General features: G+C 46.3%; 1 protein-coding gene and 1 pseudogene across 1 annotated transcript in view; both read left to right on the top strand.

Moving 5' to 3' along the window:
- Positions 1-27951, top strand: part of LOC100286690 (tyrosine-protein kinase JAK1) — a 59775-nt gene that overhangs the window by 19008 nt on the left and 12816 nt on the right. The window contains exons 3-15 of the mRNA XM_014168828.2: positions 4107-4230; positions 8244-8397; positions 8561-8724; positions 10044-10389; positions 10594-10776; positions 12291-12448; positions 12640-12754; positions 13837-14035; positions 22252-22361; positions 24283-24435; positions 24687-24774; positions 26085-26212; positions 26678-26813. Coding sequence (XP_014024303.1) covers positions 4107-4230; positions 8244-8397; positions 8561-8724; positions 10044-10389; positions 10594-10776; positions 12291-12448; positions 12640-12754; positions 13837-14035; positions 22252-22361; positions 24283-24435; positions 24687-24774; positions 26085-26212; positions 26678-26813 — 2058 coding nt within the window. The remainder of the gene's footprint in view (positions 1-4106; positions 4231-8243; positions 8398-8560; positions 8725-10043; positions 10390-10593; positions 10777-12290; positions 12449-12639; positions 12755-13836; positions 14036-22251; positions 22362-24282; positions 24436-24686; positions 24775-26084; positions 26213-26677; positions 26814-27951) is intronic.
- Positions 12762-12909, top strand: LOC123729987 (uncharacterized; annotated as a pseudogene).

The following is a 27951-nucleotide window of genomic DNA, read 5'->3' as shown; positions in this document are numbered from 1 at the left end:
AGGTATTGTCTGTATAGCTCCGAGAAAGGTTTGTGTCAAGGCACAGATCTGGGGAAGGCTAACAAAATATTTCTGCAACATTGAAGGTCCCCAAGAACACAGTGGCCTCCATCATTCTTAAATGGAAGAAGATTGGATCCACCAAGACTCTTCCTAGAGCTGGCCACCCAGCCAAACTGAGCAATCGGGGGAGAAGGGCCTTGGTCAGGGAGGTGACCAAGAACCCAATGGTCACTCTGACAGAGCTCCAGAGTTCCTCTGTGGAGATGGAAGAACCTTCCAGAAGGACAACCATCTCTGCAGCACTCCACCAATCAGGCCTTTATGGTAGAGTGGCCAGACGGAAGCAACTCCTCATTAAAAGGCATGACAGCCCACTTGGAGTTTGCCAAAAGGCACCTAAAGACTCTCAGACCATGAGAAACCTGGCACCATCTCTACGGTGAAGCATGGTGGTGGCAGCATCATGCTGTGGGGATGTTTTTCAGAGGCAGAGACTGGGAGACTAGTCAGGATCGAGGGAAAGATGAACGGAGCAAAGTACAGAGAGATCCTTGATGTAAACCTGCTCCAGAGCACTCAGGACCTCAGACTGGGGTAAAGGTTAACCTTCCAACAGGACAATGACCCTAAGCACATAACCAAGTCAACGCAGGAGTGGCTTCGGGACAAGTCTCTGAATGTCCTTGAGTTGCCTAGCCAGAGCCTGGCCTTTAACCCAATCAACCATCTCTGGAGAGACCTGAAAATGCAGAGAAGAATGTGAGAAACTCCCCAAATACAGGTGTGCAAAGTTTCGAGCGCCATACCCAAGAATACTCAATGCTGTAATCACTGCCAAAGGTGCTTAAACAAAGTACTGAGTAAAAGGTCTGAATACTTATGTAAATGGGTTATTTCAGCCTTTTTATATTTAATAAATTGGCAAAAATGTCTAAACCTGTTTTTTCTTTGTCATTATGGAGTTGTGTGTGTAGATTGAGGAGGGGGGGAAAAAAACAATTTAATCCATTTTAGTATAAAGCCGTAACGTAACAAAATGTGAAAGTCAAGGGGTCTGAATACTTTCCGAAGGCACTTTTAGGTCCCACAGTTGACAGTCTGTCAGAGCAGAAACTATACCAGCAAGTCCAACGAACTGTCTGCAGGTCCCCGAGATATACATCTGGGGGAGGGTATAAAACAATTTCTAGAGTGTTGAAGGTTTCCAAGAGAACATGTGGTCTCCATCATTAGGAAATGGAAAAAATGTGGAACTCCCCAGACTCTGCTTAGAGCTGGCCATGCGACCAAACTGGGCAGGAAGGACCTTGGTCAATGACCACTGACAGAACTACAGAGTTCCTTGGCTGAGATGGGGAAAACCCGCCAGAAGTGCTACAGTCTCTATAGCACTTCACCAATCTGGGCTTTATTAGGAGAGTGGGCAGACGGAAGCCCCCCCTGACAAAAAAGCCATAGGACAGCACGCCTGGAGTTTGCAAAATGGCACGTGTAAGCATAAAACAAAAGATTCTGTGGTCTGATGAGAAATGTTTTTTGAACTCTTTGGCCTGAATGCAAAGCACTATGCCTTAGAGGTTAACAAAGCTTGAGAAAATCTGCAAGGAAGAATGGGAGAAAATCCACAAATCCAGATGTGCAAAGCTGATACAGACAAACCCAAGATGAGTCAAATCTGTATTCGAACTCAAAGGTGCTCTTCCAAAGTATTGACTCAGGGGTGTGAATAATTATGTAAATGAGATATTTCTGTATTTAATTAGCAATAAATTAGCAAACATTTCTAAAAACATGTTTTCACTTTGTCATTATGGGTAGATGTGTCAGGAAAAAAATCCTATATATTATGAATTCAGGCTGTAACGCAACAAAATGTGTAATAAGTCACACAGGCACTGTAAGTCCTATCAGTCAGAACCCCTACACGTTGAATAACCTGTACAGTGGGGGGGAAAAGTATTTGATCCCCTGCTGATTTTGTGCGTTTGCCCACTGACAAAGAAATTATCAGTCTATAATTTTAATAGTAGGTTTATTTGAACAGTGAGAGGCAGAATAGCAACAAAAAAATCCAGAAAAACGCATGTCAAAAATGTTATAAAATGATTTGCATTTTAATGAGGGAAATAAGTATTTGACCCCTCTGCAAAACATGACTTAGTACTTGGTGGCAAAACCCTTATTGGCAATCACAGAGATCAGACGTTTCTTGTAGTTGGCCACCAGGTTTGCACGCATGTCAGGAGGGATTTTGTCCCACTCCTCTTTGCAGATCTTCTCCAAGTCATTAAGGTTTCGAGGCTGACGTTTGGCAACTCGAACCTTCAGCTCCCTCCACAGATTTTCTATGAGATTAAGGTCTGGAGACTGGCTAGGCCACTCCAGGACCTTAATGTGCTTCTTCTTGAGCCACTCCTTTGTTGCCTTGGCCGTGTGTTTTGGGTCATTGTCATGCTGGAATACCCATCCACGAGCCATTTTCAATGCCCTGGCTGAGGGAAGGAGGTTTTCACCTAAGATTTGACGGTACATGGCCCCGTCCATCGTCCCTTTGATGCGGTGAAGTTGTCCTGTCCCCTTAGCAGAAAAACTCCCCCAAAGCATAATGTTTCCACCTCCATGTTTGACGGTGGAGATGGTGTTCTTGGGGTCATAGGCAGCATTCCTCCTCCTCCAAACACGGCGAGTTGAGTTGATGTCAAAGAGCTCCATTTTGGTCTCATCTGACCACAACACTTTCACCCAGTTGTCCTCCGAGTCATTCAGATGTTCATTGGCAGACTTCAGAGGGGCCTGTATATGTATTCTTGAGCAGGGGGACCTTGCGGGCACTGCAGGATTTCAGTCCTTCACGGCGTAGTGTGTTACCAATTGTTTTCTTGGTGACTATGGTCCCAGCTGCCTTGAGATCATTGACAAGATCCCCCCGTGTAGTTCTGGGCTGATTCCTCACCGTTCTCATGATCATTGCAACTCCACGAGGTGAGGTCTTGCATGGAGCCCCAGGCTGAGGGAGATTGACAGTTCTTTTGTGTTTCTTCCATTTGCGAATAATCGCACCAAATGTTGTCACCTTCTCACCAAGCTGCTTGGCGATGGTCTTGTAGCCCATTCCAGCCTTGTGTAGGTCTACAATCTTGTCCCTGACATCCTTGGAGAGCTCTTTGGTCTTGGCCATGGTGGAGAGTTTGGAATCTGATTGATTCTGTGGACAGGTGTCTTTTTTACAGGTAACAAGCTGCGGTTAGGAGCACTCCCTTTAAGAGTGTGCTCCTAATCTCAGCTCGTTACCTGTATAAAAGACACCTGGGAGCCAGAAATCTTTCTGATTGAGAGGGGGTCAAATACTTATTTCCCTCATTAAAATGCAAATCAATTTATAACATTTTTGACATGCGTTTTTCTGGATATTTTTGTTGTTATCTGTCTCTCACTGTTCAAATAAACCTACCATTAAAATTATAGACTGATACTGGGCAAACACAAAATCAGCAGGGGATCAAATACTTTTTCCCCCCACTGTATATACTCGCATTCTCATGTTTCTTCAACCTATATCATACTTTTTGTGTGTGTTTATTATGATTCCATTTTCTATTATTACTACTATCACTGCATTGTTGGGAAAGAGCTCTCAGTGTAAAAATGGCACTGTACTGTTTTACACCTGTTGTATCCTGTGCACATGGCAAATAAACCTTGAAAACGTGTACTCTGTACTTTGTTGTACACTGACACATGTATGAACTCTGTGCCACTGATCATTCAGTGTCTATTCTTTCCTAGCCCGATTGTTCAAACTTTGACCTACAGTCGCTCTCCGGGTAAGAGCACCTACAAAATGAATTAATGGATGAAAAAGGTTGTAATGTATCCCCCTTTTTTCCCCCTTCCTTCCTTCCTTCCTTCCTTCCTTCCTTCCTTCCTTCCTTCCTTCCTTCCTTCCTTCCTTCCTTCCTTCCTTCCTTCCTTCCTTCCTTCCTTTCCTTCCTTCCTTCCTTCCTTCCTTCCTTCCTTCCTTCCTTCCTTCCTTCCTTCCTTCCTTCCTTCCTTCCTTCCTTCCTTCCTTCCTTCCTTCCTTCCTTCCTTCCTCTCTCTCCCAGATATCTCCCCCCTGTGCCATAATCTGTTTGGTCTGTATGATGAGAGCAGGACTCTGTGGTACGCTCCCAACCACCTCTTCAAGATCACGGACGAGACCTGCATCAAGCTGCACTACCGCATGAGGTACTTAGACAGGCCTACTGTGTTTGTGTGTGTGTGTGTGTGTGTGTGTGTGTGTGTGTGTGTGTGTGTGTGTGTGTGTGTGTATCACATTATCATAGTCATTGTGATGGATCATGAATATCTCACTGACGTCTTTCGCCAGATGATCAATACACCCCCCGTTGCGTGTGAGTTACTCATTTACTCATCCGCCACTCTGTTACCAACAACACCTGCTGTTGTTGCCACTCTGCGCTCTCTATATCGCCTGTGACGGAAGTGTAAACTAGTCAACGTGACTGTTATTCAACCGTCATTCACTGACCATGATTCAGTGTAACAAGAAGGTTGTCATGCAGGTAGGTTGTATGGCACGTTGATACCGTGCTACGCAGAGTAGAACGGCAATTTCTGAGCTGGTAAAGTGGTCCATCAGATATCAGACATCAGATAAGATTAGAATACAGTAGTATGTGAATAAGTCGGATTTCCTTGTGAACTTCTTTTACAATTCACGTGAAACATTCATACAAAGCAGGACAAAATCCAATACTTAAAGTATCAAGTAAGTGTGTTTTTGTTTGCACTTGAGGATAATGTAATAGGAGATATTCAGTTGTCATGGCAGTTGAGTTGGATATGATCCAAGATAAACGTTTAACTCAGAGAGGAAGGAGAGTAAATGTGGTGTCACGCAGACTTCCTCTTTCTGCTCTCTTTCACTAGACAACACATTTTGCACCGGGAGCCGCATTCGGTCTTCACCGAGGTCTGGAGAGCCGCCCTGAAAACTGGTTATATTTCCTGGCCATCACAATTTGCTAAAAGTAGTGCTCCATCCAACGTTTTTGAAATGTTCGCTGCACCCTGACTGTCTAGTAATTATTAGCGAGCAGCCGGACAGTCGAGATCCCCGGGGCGTAAGTTTGACACCCCTGCAATAGAGGGCGAGGAGGAGGGTGAATGTGGTGAGAGCCTAATAAAGTTAACCCAGTGCTGAGTTGAATTTGCATCATACAGCCAGGGTACACTTAGTCAACGAACAGGTTATGGCCAATGGGGGGGAAAAAGGCATACCCAAACGTGCTTCAGCCCATCTTAAATGGAAAAAGGGAGAATCAGATGCTCGACTGAGGGACCGGAAAATAGCAAAAACATTCCTGATCCCAGGATATTTCAACTGGTGACTATCCGGGAGAATGAAGAAAAAGGAGCACTCTATTTCTGCGTAAATCGGATCGGATTGACAGGACAAACAAACAATAGTCTTACGTTTCGGCACAAGTCTCCTTCATTAGAGCCTTGAGTAGGTAAAATGTGTGAGGCACCATATACCCTCGCAGGGGAGTGTCCCGCTCATCACGTTAATCAAACGTGTCGATAATGTCAGTAGTAGTAGCAACTAGACCGGTTATTCAAACAGTATGATCATCATTCAAGATTCCTACACATACATTCCACTTGAATAACAAAAGACAGAGAAATAAACTAAGAAACATATTTTCAAAAAAGATGCCCCATCTGGAGGAAAGAGAAACGTTCTCAATTCCCCAGAATGTCATGTTTGAGGCTGAGCCATGATTGGCCTTCATGTAGTGCCGCACGATTGCATATTCAATATTTTTGGTGAGGATAGCCATTTTGTGTTCAGCTATTCTTAATTTGAGCGCCCGTTTCGTCTGACCGACGTAAACAAGCCCACATGGGCATTTGAGCATAAAACAACATTTGCTGTACTGAACTCAGCAAAAAAAGAAACGTCCCTTTTTCAGGACCCTGTCTTTCAAAGATAATTCGTAAAAATTCAAATAACTTCACAGATCTTCATTGTAAAGGGTTTAAACACTCTTTTCCATGCTTGTTCAATGAACCATAAACAATTAATGAACATGCATTTGTGGAACGGTCATTAAACACTAACAGCTTACAGACGGTAGGCAATTAAGGTCACAGTTATGAAAACTTAGGACACTAAAGAGGCCTTTCTACTGACTCTGAAAACCTTAGGCATGCTGCAAGGAGGCATGAGGACTGCAGATGTTGCCAGGACAATAAATTGCAATGTCCGTACTGTGAGATGCCTAAGACAGCGCTTCAGGGAGACAGGATGGACAGCTGATTGTCCTCGCAGTGACAGACCACGTGTAACAACACCTGCACAGGATCGGTACATCCGAATATCACACCTGTGGGACAGGTACCGGATGGCAACAACAACTGCCCGAGTCACACCAGGAACACACAATCCCTCCATCAGTGCTCAGACTGTCCGCAATAGGCTGAGAGAGGCTGGACTGAGGGCTTCTAGGCCTGTTGTAAGGCAGGTCCTCTCCATACATCACTGGCAACAAGGTCGCCTATGGGCACAAACCCACCGTCGCTGGACCAGACAGGACTGGCAAAAAGTGCTCTTCACTGACGAGTCACGGTTTTGTCTCACCAGGGGTGGTGGTCGGATTCGTGTTTATCGTCGAAGGAATGAACGTTACACCCAGGCCTGTACTCTGGATCTGGAGGTGATTTGGAGGTGGAGGGTCCGTCATGGTCTGGGGTGGTGTGTCACAGCATCATCGGACTGAGCTTGTTGTCATTGCAGGCAATCTCAACGCTGTGCGTTACAGGGAAGACATCCTCCTCCCTCATGTGGTACCCTTCCTGCAGGCTCATCCTGACATGACACTCCAGCATGACAATGCCACCAACCATACTGCTCGTTCTGTGCGTGATTTCCTGCACAACAGGAATGTCAGTGTAATCCCATTGAGCATGTCTGGGACCTGTTGGATCGGAGGGTGAGGGCTAGGGCCATTCCCCCCAGATATGTCCGGGAACTTGCAGGTGCCTTGGTGGAAGAGTGGAGTAACATCTCACAGCATGAACATTTTCTGAGTTTACAATTTATTAAGTATTTTACCTTGTATTCTTTACTTGAGCGTGAGTGATCGAATACTTTTGTGTCACTTGAATTGGAACAATGAGCACAATGACCGCAGCGGTAGAAACCGTTGGGGGGACCTGGGAGCCAGGAAGAGGGTGCAGGATTCGGGAGCACACTGTGCACGACGCAGTCTCTGATATTGCGACCCCTCCTAAACAGAGCATGTGAGCGGAGTTGAGCGGTTGGAAAAGACACGCTGTTATCTACCCACCTCGTTCCTTTCTTTTAGCATGTGCACATAGTAAGTACACCATCATACTTTTGGTGTTTTTTTCAGATTCCACAAGGATTCTTTAGTTGTGGACACTACATCATCGCACTCCCTCCCTTGCTCTTGGTCCTCATCTTTGTAAGCCACCTTGATTTAGCACCTGTGTGTTTTATCAGTTTCTTTATGAAAATATTTAGCCAACTCCATGACAGTAGCTAAAGGAAGGGGCTATTAGCGGCACACAAGTAGACTTCAAATGCATGCTGGGGCGGGAGCGCTACTTGAGCGAAATTGGTGCGGGCGAGAAGGCCGACGCTCCAGCCTTTAGGAATCTCGCTCCACGCTCCAGTCAAATTGGTCACGCTCTAGCTCCCTCGCTCCAGCTCCTCGCTCCGCTCCAGCTCCACTCCAGCTCCTCGCTCCGCTCCAGCTACGCTCCGCTCTCATACTCTGCTCCTAAAGCAGTTCAGGAGAGGCTTCAGACACAAAGTCTTTGAGCGAGGGGACACTCTGGAGAATGTGCTCTATCAGTCTGTCGCGCTCGCTTATGAGACATGTTGACGAGACTGTCACTGTAGCCATGTCCGAGGAACCTCTCTTTCATTATTTTAGCTTTAGTCTCAATCATTTGATATGCTGCAGTTTCGCCTTCGTTAGGAATATTGCATTTTTAGAGGTTTAAGATGATTAGCGTCACACCTTAGGGACGTGTTCCTAGATTATGGCCAACCTTTGTACACAAATACAAACAAATCTGCATACTTAACGTGAATGCACACGCACACACACACAGACACACACACACGCATTCAGACCTCACCCACCTACCGACCATGTGTTGGTATTAACAGTCTATCTTTGTCTCCTCTCTCGCTCATCCACCAGGTTTTACTTCACTAACTGGCATGGGACCAGTGAGAGTGAGTCTCCAGTGTGGAGACATTGTATCAGTAAACTGAGAGGAGGACTCAGCCCACAGAAGGTCCCAGAGGGTACACCCCTACTGGACTCTGCCTCTCTCGACTACTTGTTCTTCCAGGTACGTGTGCGCGTGTGTGTGTGTGTGCGCGCGTGTGTGTCTATGGGACTGTACATGTATGATTCACTACACTACTATGATTCACTATGTGACGATTTGTGTACACATGTCCCTTCCTGTATGGTTATGTATGAGTATATATTGTGTGTGTATGTGTTTCCAGGGCCAGAATGATTTCCAGAAGGGTCTGGCTGTGGTGCGTAGCCAGCAGAGTGAGGCGGAGCAGCATGAGATAGAGAATGAGTGTCTGGGCATGGCTGTACTGGCCATCACTCACTACGCTATGACCAAAGAAATACCTCTCTCTACTACTTCCAATGAGATCAGGTACAGATGACACACTCACACACAGACAATGTTCCCTCCAATTTTAGGAACTGAGCAAATTTCAGGTCTGCCTAGGGCAAACTTGAACGTTGTGTAAATTCTGTGCAACTTCCAGGGTGTGTTTACTGTGAACACTGAGGCCGTACCCGCTTTAAGTTGTAGTGGTCAAGTAGGCTACTGTGGCTATTTGGGCTACCGTCAAAAACAATGAAGAAAATGGATTCCATAACATTTTACCATGGAAATAGCTGTTTTATCATTCAGCCTACAGTAGCAGCCAATGTGTGGTGTTCATTGTAGGCCTACATTCCATGAGTCTTTTGAAAAAAACATGCAGGGCTTAACATTAACCTGTTTAAACACTTGTCCTTCAGATAAGGTGGTGACAAAAATGTTGTCTTTGATGCAAAAATAATAAATCAAATACATTATTATTCCCATACCATTATTACAGGGAATCAGACAAATTATGACATCCTCTGCCTATTGGCTACTTAGCTTATTCAAGCGTCTCTCAAAATACAACACTGCCCCTTTAAGACAAAAAAAAGCTCTTTACCTGACTGGCTTTTCAAAGATTTCTAGAAATGTACACATTTTGTGCTCTTGTAGGAAGCAATCACTCCCACAGTAGTGACCACAAATTATCTTCAAATGGGCTAATAAATCACTAACTAGCAGCTACATGCAGCTCATGCTTTGATCTCAAAACAAGTGCATCTACTCACGACTGCTCATGCTGTAAACACAGTCCAGTTCAAAGTGAATGGCACAGATCCATATATGGCAATGTTCTATTTGCATATAGGCCTACTGCAGCTCTGCTTGGTTATGGCACACTGGTCTGTGTAGCGTACGGGCTGAGTCCTGCGTGTCAATGCAATAGAATCCTACTCCGATGCGTTCTGCCTACAACAAAATCTCTCGCATAGTTAGTATACAAAACTAACTCTTGCATAGTTAATTTTGTTTCGGTATGTTGCATTGGTTAATAATATTGCATTGATTGATTCAATCACAATTCCCACAGTAAAGGGAAACGCTGATAGTGTTAATTAATATCTAAGGGGGAAAACTCTAGTTGAGTCAAGTTCAAACTCGTGCTTCTATGCGAGGGCTGATAATTCAAGCTGTCCCGGGGGAGCTGCACGCTCACACACGAGCATAGTTTATAGGGAACATTGCACACAGATATACTGTATAATCTGTACACACATACACACGTCCCTTTCCATTTGCGAACAGGTAAGACAATGTCCCTAATTCCTCCACTGGCTCATCTCCATTTACCAATCCCTTTCTCCTCCCGCTCGCTCCAGCTACAAGCGTTTTATCCCGGAGAGCCTGAACAGGAGCATTAAACAGCGCAACATCCTCACCCGGCTACGCATCAACAACGTCTTCAAGAACTTCCTGAACGAGTTCAACAGTCGCACGATGCTGGAAAGCAACATCACGCTGTACGACCTGAAGATCAAGTACCTGTCCACCCTGGAAGGCCTCACCCGGGGCCTGGGGAGGGAGGTGTTGGAGCCCAGGGCCCTGGTACTTACCCAGGAGGGAGAGACAAACGGGGGGCTGAGCCAGGGACCTGAGCCCTTCCTGGCCGTAGAGGTCCAGGTTACTGGGACCACAGGGATCTCCTACAGAAGGAAGCCCCCTAATGTGAGTGGGAAGGTGGGAAGGTTCAAGGAGTTGGTGTGAGATTTCTGGTTGAGATATGTCAGAATGTCTAACATTAGACTTTTGGTTGAGCTATATCTGGATAGGGAGTGGTTTTGGAAGGTATTGATGAAGTATCTGAATGTATTTTGAAACTAATCTAGGAGAAAACTTATGACAATGCATTTTTGCTTTTATTGGCAATAGAATACCCTGATGCTGAAAGAGAAGACAAAGTCCAAGAAGAACAAGCATGAGGGCAAACAGAAGAAGGACAAGAAGAACGACGCCAGCGACGACTGGGTGACGTTCTGTGACTTTCACGAGATCACACACATCGTTATCAAAGAGTCCTCTGTCACCATCTTCAGACAGGATAACAAGAAGATGGTAAGATAAGCGCATGCACACACACACACACACACACACACACACCCAATACTGCTTGAGTTGAGATGATGCCGATTAAGCAGTGACAGTAGCATATTTAGTGTTTAATTAATTAATGAATTGGTCTCAGGTTGTCTCTTCTCTACTGTCTCCACTCCAGCCAGCTAGTTCAAAGGTCACCGGGCCTAACAGCCAGCCAACCTAGCCCAGGAACAAATCATCCGATTAGTAGTCTGTGTTTAGATGAGATTAGATTACCATTAGACATGCCTCTGTTAAGAATAGAGCTATGTACAGGAAAAGACTTGTACAGTTCCTGAGTGTGTGTACAGTACTTAACAGTGTTGCCCTAATTCTGTGGGACTGAAATGATCACTGTGACTGCATGCCATGGCTTGTAAGTGTGCTACTCGTTGCATCAGACCAAGCTAACTGAACCTCGAAAAAACAAGCTCCTTGAAGGAATCTACAAGAAAGGAAGCTAGTGGAGTGTTTTGGAACACAGACTAAGGTGTCAGCTAATGGGGAGCAGGTTGGTATTTATTGGGATGAATCTTGAAATGTTATTGGTCACATACACACGGTTAGCAGATTATTGCACGTGTAGAGAAATGCTTGTGCTTCTAGTTCCGACAGTGCAGCAATATCTAACATGTAATCTAACAATTCCACAACTACCTAATACACACAAATCTAAGTGAAGGAATGGAATAAGAATATATACATATAAATATATGGATGAGCAATGACAGAGCGGCATAGGCAAGATGCAATAGATGGTATAAAATACAGTATATACATATGAGATGTGTAATGCAAGATATGTAAACATTATTAAAGTGACTAGTGATCCATTTATAAAGTGGCCAATGATTTCAAGTCTGTATGTAGGCAGCAGCCTCTCTTTGTTAGTGATGGCTGTTTAACAGTCTGATGGCCTTGAGATAGAAGCTGTTTTCAGTCTCTCGGTCCCAGCTTTGATGCACCTGTACTGACCTCGCCTTCTGGATGGTAGCGGGGTGAACAGGCAGTGGCTCGGGTGGTTGTTGTCCTTGATGATCTTTTTGACCTTCCTGTGACATCGGGTGCTGTAGGTGTCCTGGAGGGCAGGTAGTTTGCCCCCGGTGATGCGTTGTGCAGACCGCACCACCCTCTGGAGAGCCCTGCCATTTGATTTATTGGGATGAATCTTGTCCTGGTGGCAGCTCTGCAGAGTGGCCTAGCCACAAAGTCATCAAATCTGATTTTTAAAGCTAACCTTAACTGCACTGCTAACCTTATGCCCAACCTTAAATGAAGACCAAAAAGCTCATTTTTATTAGCATACATTTTTTTACGATATAGCCAATTTTAACTTTGCTTTGGAAACCGCTGAGCTCTGCCTCCAGGACAAGATTCATCCCAATAAATGTCAACCTGCTAATGGGGATCCCAATAAAGACGAATGAATCAAGTATTGAATGTAATGATTTATGAAGTATTTGTTAATATTGTTTAACTCGATTGTCCTCTAGGAGGTGAAGCTGGAGTTTAGAGGTGAGGCGCTGGCATTCGCTGCTCTGGTGGACGGGTATTTCCGTCTGACGGTAGACGCCCATCACTACCTGTGTACAGAGGTGGCTCCTTCTTCTGTGGTGCAGAACCTACAGAACTGCTGTCATGGACCTATCTGGTCAGTGATCACACACTCTCTCTCTCTCTCTCTCTTTTTTCTCTCTGTCCATCTCTGTCTGGCTTTTGTTCTCTCTCCCCCCCCCATCTCTCTATTCTCCTAACCTCTCTTCTTTCTCTACCTTTCTCTATCTGTTTCATTTGCCTTAATCTACCGTTGAGTTTCGGGGGTTTGACTGTTGTTTCCTGCAGTACGGAGTATGCCATCCAGAAGCTTCGCCAGGAGGGCAACGAGGAGGGAACCTACGTCCTGCGCTGGTCCTGTACTGACTACCATAACATCATCATGACCGTGGTCTGCAAAGAGGTAACACGTACTTACCTGGCATGGGAGACACCTTGATTACGAAAGAGGCGAGACCATTGCACTCTGGCCATGCTGACCCCTGTGAATTCCCCCAAATGTGGGAATCTTGACTGCATCATTTCCGGTAATGGGAAACTGCGTCCACACTCTACGCTGGAATTAGGGCGGCAGGTAGCCTAGCGGTTAGAGCGCTGGGCCAGTAATCGAAACGTCGCTAGTTGGAATTGCGGAGCTGACAAGTCTGTCAATGTCCCCTTGCGGAAGGCACTTCACCCTAATTGTTCCAAGGTTGCATTGGTACAGCCAGGGTCGAAATGGCAGACCCTGACCGTGACCCCACTCTCCGAGGGTGTCTCAGGGAGAGTTTGGATATGCAAAAAAAACTAACATTTCCAATTCACACATGCGTATTAATACACGTTTGTACAATAGGACAAATATATCACACACCCTCTTGAGAACAAAGTCTTTTTTTCAGGCGGAGAGAGTGGATTGTAAAAAACTGAGGTGGAACGAATGGAGAAGTCTGATAAAAAGCCAAAACAACAAAGTTCAGAGATAATCACACAAGGAAGTGACTAGGAGCTGTCTGATAAACAGTTACAACACAGATGATGCCAAAACATGATACACACTCTGACACACACGCACACACACACACACGCACACACACACGCACACACATATACACACACACACATATACACACACACATGTACACACACACACACACACATGTACACACACACACACACAGACACAGGATGTCCTTTTCAAACAATGTGTGGTTACTGTCAAAACAACAGCCTGGCAGTCTGGTGTGTATATCACACTACCATGGTTAGATAAGCTGAACTCCCATCAGTGAAAACTGTGTGTGTGTGTGGGGGGGGGGACGGACGACTGAGTGTGTTCTCGTTTGGGGCATCTCAATTCAATTCTCAATTCAATTAATTCGGGGACAGTAAATAGCATGTGCCTTACTGTACATGCTGACTGGGATTTGTTCCAGGCAGTATGCAGTGGACAACTGATTTCCTCTTTCCTTCCCTTCATCTACCCCTTTCCTCCCCTCTCTCCAGTTTGATCTGTGTGAGTCGAGGCAGGTGCACCTGTATAAGAACTTCCAGATCGAGGTGGGTTCTGAGGGATTCCGTCTGTATGGGACCGAGACCTACAGATCTTCTCTCAGAGAGCTGCTCGACCACCTGGCTAGACAGAACCTCCGTACGGACAACCTCCACTTCCAGCTCAAACGCTGCTGCCCCCCACAGCCCAGAGGTATGAGGAGAGACACAAATATTCAGTACACACACACACTTTCACTTCAACTTTTAGTGCTTTTATTTCAGCCCCTCAGCATGTCATGTTGGCCTTTCTATACATGTTTTGCACACACAAGCCCGCATATTGAACTGAGCCCTCTGCGTGACTTGGTTCTGGTCAGCTGAAAGGATGTCCCTTTTAGTACCTGTTTACACCAGGAGCACTAGTTTCCCTTAGCGACACTGCCTCGCCATGATTACCACTCACTTAACCCTCTGGGGGTAACTGTGTGAATCTGTGTGTAGGTGTGGCTATGTGTTTTTGCAAGCGTATGTGTCTGTGTGTGTGAGAACCCTGTCTTGTTTACATCCTCTGTGTGTGTGTGTGTGTGTGCGTGCGCGGGCATGTGCGTCAATGAGAGGCAAGGAAAGAAAGACTAAGTAGTACTGTGGTTTCCTGAGCACATCTCTCCTCCTCTGTTTACTGCAGACAGGCGTGGGAGGTGGAGGTGTGTGTGTGGGGGTTGTTATGATGAAATATTTTGCCTGCTATGATGGGCCTGTCACAAGGGTGGAGCATCATTTGTGTTTTGATTTTTGTTGTGTGTGTGTGTGTGTGGGGGGGGGGTTGTTATGATGAAATATTTGGCCTGCTATGATAGGCCTGTCACAAGGGTGGAGCATCATTTGTGTTTTGATTTTGTTGTGTGTGTGTGTTGAAAACCACAGAGTTCTCTTTGTCACAACATCACTTCCTCCTCTCCACCCAGCCATACACTGATAATGATTCTAATATATCTACTACTCTACATTGCAGTTTTGTTACACTGTTTATACACACCAAGTATGTACAGTCGTGGCCAAAAGGTTTGAGAATGACACAAATATTAATTTTCACAAAGTCTGCTGCCTCAGTTTGTATGATGGCAATTTGCATATACTCCAGAATGTTATGAAGAGTGATCAGATGAATTGCAATTAATTGCAAAGTCCCTCTTTGCCATGCAAATGAACTGAATCCCCCCAAAAACATTTCCACTGCATTTCAGCCCTGCCACAAAAGGACCAGCTGACATCATGTCAGTGATTCTCTTGTTAACACAGGTGTGAGTGTTGATGAGGACAAGGCTGGAGATCACTCTGTCATGCTGATTGAGTTCGAATAACAGACTGGAAGCTTCAAAAGGAGGGTGGTGCTTGGAATCATTGTTCTTCCTCTGTCAACCATGATTACCTGCAAGGAAGCATGTGCCGTCATCATTGCTTTGCACAAAAAGGGCTTCACAGGCAAGGACATTGCTGCCAGTAAGATTGCACCTAAATCAACCATTTATCGGATCGTCAAGAACTTCAAGGAGAGCGGTTCAGTTGTTGTGAAGAAGGCTTCAGGGCGTCCAAGAAAATCCAGCAAGCGCCAGGACCGTCTCCCAAAGTTGATTCAGCTGTGGGATCGGGGCACCACCAGTGCAGAGCTTGCTTAGGAATGGCAGCAGGCAGGTGTGAGTGCATCTGCATGCACAGTGAGGCGAAGACTTTTGGAGGATGGCCTGGTGTCAAGAAGGGCAACAAAGAAGCCATTTCTCTCCAGGAAAAACATCAGGGACAGACTCATATTCTGCAAAAGGTACAGGGATTGGACTGCTGAGGACTGGGGTAAAGTCATTTTCTCTGATGAATCCCCTTTCCGATTGTTAGGGGAATCCAGAAAAAAGCTTGTCCAGAGAAGACAAAGTGAGCGCTACCTTCAGTCCTGTGTCATGCAAACAGTAAAGCATCCTGAGACCATTCATGTGTAGGGTTGCTTCTCAGTCAAGGGAGTGGGCTTCTCACAATGTTGCCTAAGAACATAGCCATGAATAAAGAATGGTACCAACACATCCTCCGAGAGCAACTTCTCCCAACCATCTAGGAACAGTTTGGTGATGATCAATGCCTTTTCCAGCATGATGGAGCACCTTGCCATAAGGCAAAAGTGATAACTAAGTGGTTTGGGGAACAAAACATTGATATTTTGGGTCCATAGCCAGGAAACTCCCCAGACCTTTAATCCCATTGAGAACTTGTGGTCAATCCTCAAGAGGTGGGTGGACAAACAAAAACCCACATATTCTGACAAACTCCAAGCATTGATTATGCAAGAATGGGCTGCCATCAGTCAGGATGTGGCCCGGAAGTTAATTGACAGCATGCCAGGGTAGATTGCAGAAGTCTTGAAAAAGAAGGGTCAACACCGCAAATATTGACTCTTTGCATCAAATTCATGTAATTGTCAATAAAAGCCTTTATCAGTTATGAAATGCTTGTAATTATACTTCAGTATTCCATAGTAACATCTGACAAAAAAGACACTGAAGCAGCAAGGGGGAAATTAATATTTGTGTCATTCTCAAAACTTTTGGCCACGACTGTATATACTGGATTATATACTGGTTCTCTTTCAAGTATTTGTTTTGGTATTTCACTTATGGGATACGCCCCGAGCGTATTTGTCATAAAACCTTATTACACTATGCCATCCATGATTGGCTGGACGGCGTGATGTGTGCGTCGGGGAACGGTGTCCCTCCTACCCTATGAAAGGTCTGACGCAGCATCTCTGAGTCATTCAAGCACCTCTTCTCGCTTTTCATCAGAAACCTTACCTCGACACGACTGCCTTTTCCGGAAGTAGCTAAACTGTCCTCAGACGTGAGCTTACAACTCGCTCGACTCGCTAACTCTTTTCCCGACCAAGTTAGCTCTATCCAAACAGTGACTACTCTTAAGCAAGCTAGCCACCACGCTAGCTAGCTTCAAAGTTTTGTGGTTTAACTTGGACAAGAAAAGTTTTTGTACTACCTACTACCAAGCAATCTTGTCTATCTTTTTTGGAAATGGTATCCACAAGTGTCACCATTGGAGATAAACCACTAATCGCTAGCTACCTAACTAGACTGTGCCCTCTTCATGGTGAAGAGTCTCCGTCGCACGCCAAGCTAGCCTGACATGGGGCTGACATCCCCAAGGACCCTAACATGGGGCTGACATCCCCAATGGCTCATTAGAGGCGATGGATATCCCCACAGGGAATCTCGGAGCGACGGCTAGCACTAGCTGGGACGACCAGCTTGAAGCCACTGCCCCACTGTTGGAGGACTCCAGCAATGACCTCGCTGCCTCCCTGCCGGGCTTCCTGACATCAGACGACAACGACTCCATGGGGCTTTCCCGACAGCCCCCATTTGGAATCATCAGATGGAGGAAACAACTCCTTCATCCCCTCAGGCCGCCAAGCCCCCTGCCGGGGAATCCGAAACTGGCTCTCGGTGTGGATCTGCAGGACGTGTGCAAATGCACTGCAGATAAACTGTTGATTCCTTGATTCCTTTGCCTAATACAGTAGCAGAGACCACCATGTCCCGCTACGAAGGTAAGCTACCCAAAGCCAAACGGGCAGCCAGGCAATTTATACCAGTCTTCCCAGAATGCCTGGAGGAGGTTATCCATACCTGGAATAGACCTTTCTCCTCCAAGAACCCTGTCCAAGGTGGGTCGTGTTGGACTGTGTTGACATGGAAGGGATTGGGCTTGCCCACATGCCCCCCCCATCGACTCAATGGTAGCTTCCTATCTACACCCCAGCCAGAAGTCCTCCATGAGCTCGACTGGTCCCACCTTACCAGCCAAGTACGAGTGCATTCAGTCCTCCGCGACAGATGTCTACAAGTTGGTCGCCACAGCGGTGACGGGGCTCAGCACCGCTTCCATGACCTAGGCATACCAAGCTGAGCTACAGGACGCGATAACTGTCACACCGGAGCCAAGTTTGTGAGACGAGAGCTGCATTGCCACAGACCTCAACCTGCGTCTGCTTAAAGCTGCCGTCCAGGTGTCGGGAAGAGTGATGGGGCTCATGATATCCCAGGAGAGGGCGCGATGGCTCAATCTATCCACACTGTCTGACAGTGAGAATCCTCCAGCTCTGTCTGCCCAGTAAGATACAGCCCAGTGCCTCCCCTGTGCCTGGCTCCACCTTCACCCAGGCTGCAGCAGGTCAAAACCCCTTTAAGATCCCCAGCCCCCTAGGCTGCGAGCCCAAGGCAGCAGAGAACCTCGGACCCTAGGTCTAAGAAGCCTCCCTTCCCACCCATGGCCCCAAGGAGCCAACCGGCCCCTAACCCCACCCAGGAGGTAAGGAGGAAGATGCGGACAGCCTAGTGGTGTCCCCATTGCCAGAGAGGCGAGAACGGCATCCCCCAAGCGCATTTCTATCTCCACCATCAGTCCTGAGCCTGTTCCAGGGTGCAAGTTCCCAGGCACCTGCATACCGGGCCCAAGTCGGTGGTCACAGAGTACAGCCCAAAGAGGAGAAAAGACAATGTTCAGGTGGATGCTTCTACAAGACCCCCCTCTCGTCTCACAAACACTCCCCAATGTCAGTTCACTTTTTTGTAAAAGCCAACTGACACTTACTCTTGAGTTGCTGACTTGTTGCACCCTCGACAACTACTATGATTATTATTATATGACCATGCTGGTCATTTATGAACATTTTAACATCTTGACCATGTTCTGTTATAATATCCACCCGGTACAGCCAGAAGAGGACTGGCCACCCCTCATAGCCTGGTTCCTCTCTAGGTTTCTTCCTAGGTTTTGGCCTTTCTAGGGAGTTTTTCCTAGGGAGTTTTTCCTAGCCACCGTGCTTCTTTCACATGCATTGCTTGCTGTTTGGGGTTTTAGGCTGGGTTTCTGTACAGCACTTTGAGATATCAGCTGATGTACGAAGGGCTATATAAATAAATTTGATTTGTTAAGCACTCTCCCAGTGCGGGCCAGCCGTGCATGTGCAGCGCTTCGCGGACTGTCATACACTCTCCCCCCATCAAAGGGTGCTGCTCTCTCCCGGAGAGGAGAGAGATCTGGCGGGCATGCGCAGTGTCAAACTGGGTACAGGGCACGATAGACAGACTACAATTCCCTGTCACCCGTCTCGATTCAAAGGAATCGGAGCTCAGGCTCAGGGGAATCAGGGAAATCACATCACTAATAGGGATAAGGGCAATAATAATTGTTCCTCCCAACAAAGCCACTGCGGTTTTTACTCAAGTTATACACCCGATCATAGAGCTACAGGCTTTGAAAGTACGCGTTCAGAATGTTGACACACACTGCTCTGCTACGTTATTTGCGCCCAGGCGATTGGTTCGTATCCGTCGACTTGAAGGACGCTTACTTTCACATCTGAATATACTCTCCTCACAGGACATTTCTCAGATTTTCTTTTCCAGGGCGTAATCTATGGATTTCTGGTCCTCCCTTTTGGACTCTCACTGTCACCTCTCAGAGGGAGGGGCATTCGGCTGATGACGTACATAGACGATTAGCTGCTGTGCACTCAATCGAGACAAGAATTCTTAGTCTGCTCTTGGAACGCCTGAAATTTCTAGGTTTCAGAATAAACAGTAAAGAGCATTCTGATTCCCACGCAGACAATCTCTTTCCTAGGTCTAACCCTAGATTCGGTATCATTCAAGCTCGCCTCAAGGAAACGTATAAGAACATTCCAGAATTGCCTAGCACTTTTTCGCAGAGGGAACCTGGACTCTTTCAAAACATGCCTACGGCTGTGAGGTTTGATGGCATCGGCTTTAGTGGTCATCCCATTAGGACGCTTGAATATGAGAGGGTTTCAATGCTGGGTCTCTTCTCTAGGTCCCAATACATCACGAACATCACCATGTACAGATCTCCATAGATTGCACGGTAGCACTGCACTCCTGGAGAGACCCGACATTTCTGTCACAGGGTGTCCAGATGGACACTGTTTAAGCCAAACAATTAGTCCTGACAGACATGTCTCTCTCGGTTTGGGGTGCAACCACGAGGTGCTGAACGGGGTGTGGGGACCCCATCTCCGTTCCACTCACATAAACTGCCTGGAACTCCTTGCAGTGTCCCGAGCATTAAAGTTGTTTCTCCCATTTTTTGAGGGTCATCATGTTCTAGTCAGAACAGACAATACCACGGTTGTGGCTTACATAAACAGACAAGGGGGACTGCGATCCCCTCACTTACACACACTGGCACACAGACTGATTACGTGGAGCAGTGTGCATCTCCAGTCAATGAGAGCTACTCATAAACCAGTAGTGCTGAATTTGGGGGCATATTTACTCTCCTGAGAGAACCCTCTATATGGGGAGTGGAAGCTCCACCCAGAGTTAGCCAATCAGGTTTGGATGCCCTTCGGCATTCCAGCAGTGGATCTTTATGCATCGAGAGAGAATACACAGTGTCCACTGTTCTTTTCCCTGAGGGATCGGGATGCACCGATAGGGATGGACGAGTTGGCATATGAGTGGCCACGTGACCTGTATTCATTCCCCCTACTGGCCCTGATCGCTCTCTCTCCCCACCCCTTAGCCAGGGTGCGGGAGAAGGGTCTGTTTCTCATACTAATAGTGCCACATTGGCCAGAAAGACACTGGCTAGCGGAGATCACTCAACTACTATGCGGTCAGCTGTGGCACCTCCCGCTGCAGTGGGACCTACTGTGCCAGGAGCGCAGGGAGATTTTCCAACCTCACCCGGAACGGTTGGCACTCTGGACATGGCCCATGAACGGTTTAATTTGAACACTGCCGGGCTTCCCCAAAATCACATTTAGACTGAGTGCTAGAGCCTCATCCACCAGGTCCCTTTATGATTTGTAAATGGCATGCGTTTGAGGAATGGCGCACCGATTCACAGACCATGTCGTTCCTGTGCTCTGTCCCGGTAATCCTGTCGTTCATACAGGAATTATTAGACAAAGGAAAGGCCTTTTCTACTATTAAGGTATAGCTGGCAGCTATTTCGGCTTGTCATGTGGGTTTTGGGAGCACAACAGTAGGGCAACACCCGTTTCGCCCGTTTTATGAACGGTGCACGTCGTTTGAGTCCAGGGTCCAAACAGCTTGCCCTGTCATGGGACTTATCAGTTGTTTTGGATGCTCTATGCCAACAGCCCTTTGAGCCCTTGGATCAGGTGGAGGTTAAGATGCTTTCATTTACGACAGCACTGTTAGTAGCGTTGGCCTCTGCCAAGCGTGCAAGCGACATTCACACACTCTCAGTGCACTCGTCAATGTGCACAGTTTGCTCCTGGTAACGATAGGGTATCATTGCGGCCAAACCCCGCCTTTATCCCTAAGGTTACTAACCCGTCTTTGACGTGTCTTCCCCTTGAGCTGACAGCTTTTTATCCCCCACCCGGAACGAATGGTTGCATATGTTCACCCTCTGTGCATCTTCATGGACAGGACTAAGGGGTTTAGAAACTGTGATCAGTTGTTCATTTCCTGCGCGAAACCTTACATGGGTAAAGCACTCCCTAAACAACGCCTCTCCCACTGGATAGTGGGGGCTATCGCTTTGGTAAAGGTATTCAGTCTCCTGCTGGCCTACTGGCTCATTCCACTAGAGAAATGGCTGCTCAGCAGCGAGTTGGGCTTCATCTCATACGTTTGCAAAGTTGTATAGGCCCGATGTCACTGCACCAACACTGGCGCATACTGTTTTAGGTGTAGGATCTTCTGAGGGCCAGGGCCCATTTTGTGTGATGAGTCTCACAGGGCAGTCGGTCGTCAGGATAAGCTTGTCTGGCAATACGGGAGTTCGTATATACCATAAGTGAAATACCGAAATGAATACTTGAAAGAGCATTTTAGGTTACGACTGTAACCCCGGTTTTCTGACAGTATGAGTGAGGTATTTCACCAGACCACCCTCCTTGCAGGATAGAGGAAGAGGTGTTGCTTATTTTGAATGACTCAGCGATGCTACGTTGGACCTTTTTATAAGGTAGGAGGGACGCCCCTCCCCGACGACACGTCTCGACGTCCAGCCAATCATGGCTGGTGTAGTGTATTAAAGGCTTCTCACGAATACACTGGGGGCGTATCCCATAAGTATACTCTCATACTACTATATACAAAATCAAGTGGATTCGGCTATTTCAGCCACACCTGTTGCTGACAGGTGTATAAAATCGAGCACACAGCCATGCAATATTTTGTTGTTGCATGGCCTAATGAACACAACCCTGGTGTGTGTTGTGTGTGTGTGTGTGTGTGTGTGTGTGTGTGTGTGTGTGTGTGTGTGTGTGTGTGTGTGTGTGTGTGTGTGTGTGTGTGTGTGTGTGTGTGTGTGTGTGTGTGTGTGTGTGTGTGTGTTTTGCACTGGCTAATATGGAGTATGTGTGTGTTTCAGAGGTGTCCAACCTGCTGGTAGTAACTAAGGAACGAGTGCTGGTCCCCCAGACACCCCTGCAGGAGAGCCAACTTAGCTTCCACAGGATCCTCAAGGAGGAGATCGTACAGGTACAGTACCACACACCGTACCAGGCACGTGCACAGATAGGGGTCTTCCTGTGCCCAAGCACCTGCCCGTTTACCCTCCTACTCGCCAAGTGCCCTTTTGGGTGATGAGTGAGGTATTTCACCAGACCATCCTATATATTTATTTTTTTGTACGTTTTTTTGTGCAGTAGCCCTAATACATTATCACAGCATATTGGCTATATGCCTTGCCTACCAATATTGTTATTCTCAGACCATATTTCATTTCAAAATTCAAGCTTTGATAACAAAATAGATCTGTGGGTGTATCACTTACGAGGCACAGCTGAGCATAAATGTAAATAATTTTACTGGACTGATGTTACCTGCATCTGATGGTCAGTCTCAGCGGAGGGAGGGAGAGGGCAGCAGAGGGTCTACCTCTCACGGTCCCTGCTCTCTCCTTTCCTCCTGTGAGACTGTCCAGAGAGAGGACATTGTCCTCCAACTGATGCCGAAACTCAATTCGCACTGCATCCGCCTCATGCACAAATTCATGTTGTTCCTATGACGAGAGAAGTTAAATATTCCTTAATATTAAAATAGACACGACGAGCTGCTAGTAATAAAACGCAGGCCTATCGATACGTTTGGCTACTCATTCACTGCAGCTGCAGCGCGAGTGGAAATAAGGAGCGCGTTTTATGTTTTGTAAAAGTGCTGAAATAAAAACTTAAACATGAACTCACTCATAAAATCAGCAGCTCTTTGCTGTATTCTTTTAAAGTTTTTCTCTGGTCATATTTTTAAAAGTTATAAAATCACACGTAGGCTAGTATCAAACATTTGCTGTGGGGTCGTGAAAGCTGTAGGCACGGTGATATGAGCTATCCGATTGGCCAGCGCAGTAGGCGCACTTGATTTAGCCACAGTTCTCCTGGTAGGCAGTGTTTGTCCCTTCAGACAAATGAAATGGTTCAAAATGGGAACACTTTGCCTACCCAGCGTGCAGGGCTTCTGAATCAAGTGCACCTACCGCCAACAGCGCAAGACAAATAAAACAATTCAAAGAGATGGCAAACCTTTACTGTTGGCTTTTCTACAGAAATGTTTGGCGATCGACTAGGAATGCCTTAAATATCGACCAGTCGACCGTGATCGATCGGTTGGTGACCACTGGTCTAGACTCGAGCTAACTACCACATACAACAAAGATCCACATGCCACTAGCCAGCCAGCCTTATATCATGAGTTAGAAGATTGTGAATATAATATTATGAAGTTATTATTTAAGGATATTGAAGATAAATCACTAACTGTAAAAAAAAAATGATTGCGCTAACTAGCAGATTTACATCAATCATCAACGATCAGCTGATAGCCTACCCCCTTTTCCAGATGTCCATCATGTCTTTAGGAGGCACTGTAACCATCTTGCTTCCAATTTGTGATGAGTGAGTGTGAAGCATTTGGTCTTCATGGAGGGCAGCACTCAAAATGTATTATATTTCCTTGCTGTCAAAATTTTTAAAAAAAAAATAGTCCTCTATCCATCGCTTTTGGAATTTTCTGTCTAGCTTTCGGGTTTGATGTTAGCAAGCGGGTTTGATGTTAGCAAGCTGGACAGAGTGAAAATACTATGAATGTAAGTCTATCATTTCTACACAGTTTTCATTTGGTTTTAGTCATTTCAATGTTGATTAAGAGACACATTTTTTTTTTAAACAAAAAACAACTGCCGCGGGCCGCATGTTTGACACCCCCACTGTACACATCCAGTACATACCCTATCAGTCACATCTATCCATCGGCTGAAAGAGACTTTGTCAATCTTTTATTTTTCTAAACACTTTAGTCCTTCAGTGTTTTCTTACTGGTGTCGGTCACCAGTGTGTGTTTACGGTGTGTGTATCTCGTGAGTGTGTCTTGACTAACTCGCTCTCCTCTCTCTCCTACCTCTCAGGGAGAGCACCTGGGGCTGGGTACCCGGACGAACATCTATGCTGGAGTACTGAAGGTGAAGAGTGCGGAGGATGAGGATGCTGGATACTCTTCCTCTCAGGACGTCAAAGTAGTGCTGAAGGTGCTGGGGTCCGGACACAGGGACATCTCTCTGGTAAGACACACACACTGTTTACATCCTGTGATAACTTTAGGGACTCCCACTAGAAGTGTAACTTCTGAGAGTATGTGAGTGATGTTCTGTGGCAATATTCTGCCACATTAGCTGACTGACTCTTTCCTCTCTCTCACCTCCATCTCTCCCGCTCTCTCCTTTTCTCCCGCTCTCTCTTTTTCTCTCTCTCTCTCGCACCATCTCTCCCGCTCTCTTTCTCCCGCTCTCTCTTTTTCTCCCTCTCTCCCCAGGCCTTCTTTGAGACAGCCAGTATGATGCGGCAGGTCTCCCATAAGCACATCGCCCTGCTCTACGGAGTCTGTGTACGCCACCTGGAGAGTGAGTACACACACACAAACACCCTACGCTGCCATGGTAACCTACATGACACATCTAAACCTTAAACTCACTTCTTAATCCATCCTTCTGTTACTATAAGAAGTGGTAATACAGGACCTACACTGTTAGTGGGTGTGATAGGTCTTGCCATTATTTACAATTACCGAATTCCCCATGAGCTGTTGACTCAGTATTGAATAGTGCGTTGATATACTATACAGTACTGTCTAACACCTGTCCAAACAGGTTAGTGGGAGATGTTTGGTATTTATTTTTATTAAAAAAAAACATATATATATTTTACCGTTATTTTACCAGGTAAGTTGACTGAGAACACATTCTCATTTACAGCAACGACCTGGGGAATAGTTACAGGGGAGAGGAGGGGGATGAATGAGCCAATTGTAAACTGGGGATGATTAGACGACAGTGATGGTATGATTGACAGCTTGGGAATTTAGCCAGGACACCAGGGTTAACACCCCTACGATATGTGCCATGGGATCTTTAGTGACCACAGAGAGTCAGGACACCTGTTTAACGTCCCATCCGAGACGGCACCCTACACACTGTTTACATCCTATGAATAGATTCATGTAGTAATGAACAGGAAACTGGCAAAATAAAGGAAGCCACCGACATAAAGTGCCTTAATAGGGCGTTGGGGCACCACGAGACGCCAGAACAGCTTCAATGCGCCTTGGCATAGATTCTACAAGTGTCTGGAACTCTATTGGAGGGTTACGGCACCATTTTTCCATTAGAAATTCCATCATTTGGTGTTTTGTTGATGGTGGTGGAAAACGCTGTCTCAGGCCCAGCTCCAGAATCTCCCATAAGTTTGAAATTGGGTTGAGATCTGGTGACTGAGAGACACACACACACACACACACACACACACACACACACACACACACACACACACACACACACACACACACACACACACTTTAAACCTATGCTCCTTATAGACCCCTCTTTCAAAGTCACTGAGATCTCTTCTTCTAGCCATGGTAGCCACAATAATGGGCAAGTCGGCATTTTTATACATGACCCTAAGCATGATGGGATGTTAGTTGCTTAATTAACTCAGCAACTACACCTGTGTGGAAGCACCTGCTTTCAATGTACTTCGTATCCCTCATTTACTCAAGCGTTCCCTTTTATTTTGTTACTTATAGGTGTCACTGTACTGTTTCCCAAAACACAAGACAAACCAGTCTTTCTGTTGTGGTGGCCAGCGGGCAGAATATTCCCCGAGTGTGTCTGTGTGTGTGTCGGTGTATTGACTGTCCCTCTCTCTCCCCCAGATATCATGGTGGAGGAGTTTGTCCAGTTCGGTCCGTTGGATCTTCTCATGCGAAGACAACACAGTCCTCTCGGTACACCATGGAAGTTCCAGGTGGCCAAACAACTGGCCAGTGCTCTCAGCTACCTGGTAAGACACACACCAAAGACTTCAGTCACCCAAAGCCGTAGATTGGACCATCTGCATTGACCTTATCTTGCGCTGACTTTATGTACACTCACAAGACTATACCCACTCACTTACACACACACACTACACATACACACACACACACTTCACACATATGGTGCTGCTACTCTGTTCTTTATTGTACTCTTATTATTATCTATCCTGATGCCTAGTCGCTTTCTCACTACCTAGATGTGCATGTCTACCTCAAATACCTTGTACTCCTCCACATTGATCTGGTACTCCCTGTTTATAGCTTGTGTATTTTATTCCTCTTGGGATATTTGAAAAAAAAAACTCTGCATCGTTGGTAAAGGCTCATAAGTAAGCATTTCACGGTAAACTCTACTACACCTGTTGTATTCAGCGCATGTGACAAATACAGTTAGATTTGACTCTCTCGTATGTACGTATGTATGTATGCAGGAGGATAAGAAGCTGGTGCATGGCTTTGTGTGTACCAAGAACATCCTGCTGGCCAGAGACGGAGTGGACAGTGAGGGAGGACCCTTCATCAAGCTCAGCGACCCCGGCATACCCATCACTGTGTTGACCAGAGAGGGTAAGACCTCACTGAATCATTTCTGTGTGGCAAGTTATGCACAATGTGTGCCAGTCAACCATCATATTCAATGACCGTTTTTGTTCTCATCCAGAGCAACTTATCTTGTTTTGCAGAGATCCACGTTGAGCTCTGACAGGACAAGAGCCCAATTTGAGATCATAGAAATATGAAGCCTCCATTGTACAATATATCGAGTTCTGAAGGGTTTGTGACCCAGGAGAATGTCTTCACAGTCAAATAATATATGCCGTTTCAGCACACGCTTTTATCCAAAGCGACTTAACAGTCATATGTGCATATATTTTATGGGTGGTCCACGGGAATCGAACCCAGTATCCTGGCGTTACGAACGCCGTGCCCGACCAGCTGAGCTACAAAAGGACCACCGGTGTTAGTGAGGTTCTGTCGGGGAATTGTTGTTTTCAGGAAGGATACTACACAAGAACACTTCTCACATTCCATATTTCCCTCCAATGGCATCATGTTTCTGCTCGGGCAAACATTTACGGTGTCTGTGGCTGAGTGAAGACGGTTAAACAGACACCGTAAACAGAGTTAATGACTGGACTGGATGTCTCTGTGTTAAAGTCCACTGGGACATTTGAATCGGACAAATGAGAACACGCTTTCTTCCCATCTCTATTTCCCCTCTCCGCATCTCTTGCCGTCCTTCTCCCCACCCGCTCTCTTTTTCCTGCTCTCTCCCCTTATTCTCTGTACTTTTCTTTTGCTCCTCCTCCTGGACTCCCTCCTTCCCCCCCCCCCATTCCCTCCATCACCCCTGCCCCCCCTCTCGCTCTCCGTTTATGTGCAGTGTTACTGGCATGGCAGGGCTGTGGATTCCTGTCAGTTGGAAGTGAATTGACTCCAGGCCAGAGAGAGACTGGGTGGCCCAGGTCACATGACGAGGAAGGCAGAGCCTTTCCCACAACACAGGGAGAGAGATAAGGGAGAGAGAGACAGAGAATGCATCAGGGAAAAGTAATACAGTAAATATGTCAGAGAGGGAAGAAGGGACACCAAACATATTAATACTGACAAAACCTCTCCCCAACAGATGAACGTTTGTTGTGTGTGTTCAGTACAATAGAGTGGGTTTTTACACCGAATGTGAATGTGTTCGTACAGTGAGCGG

This window comes from Salmo salar, chromosome ssa23 (genome assembly GCF_905237065.1).
Source record: "Salmo salar chromosome ssa23, Ssal_v3.1, whole genome shotgun sequence".
In the NCBI taxonomy this organism is placed as follows: domain Eukaryota; kingdom Metazoa; phylum Chordata; class Actinopteri; order Salmoniformes; family Salmonidae; genus Salmo; species Salmo salar.
The sequence above is the reverse complement of the archived record's forward strand: the minus strand, read 5'-3'. Positions and strand labels throughout refer to the sequence as shown.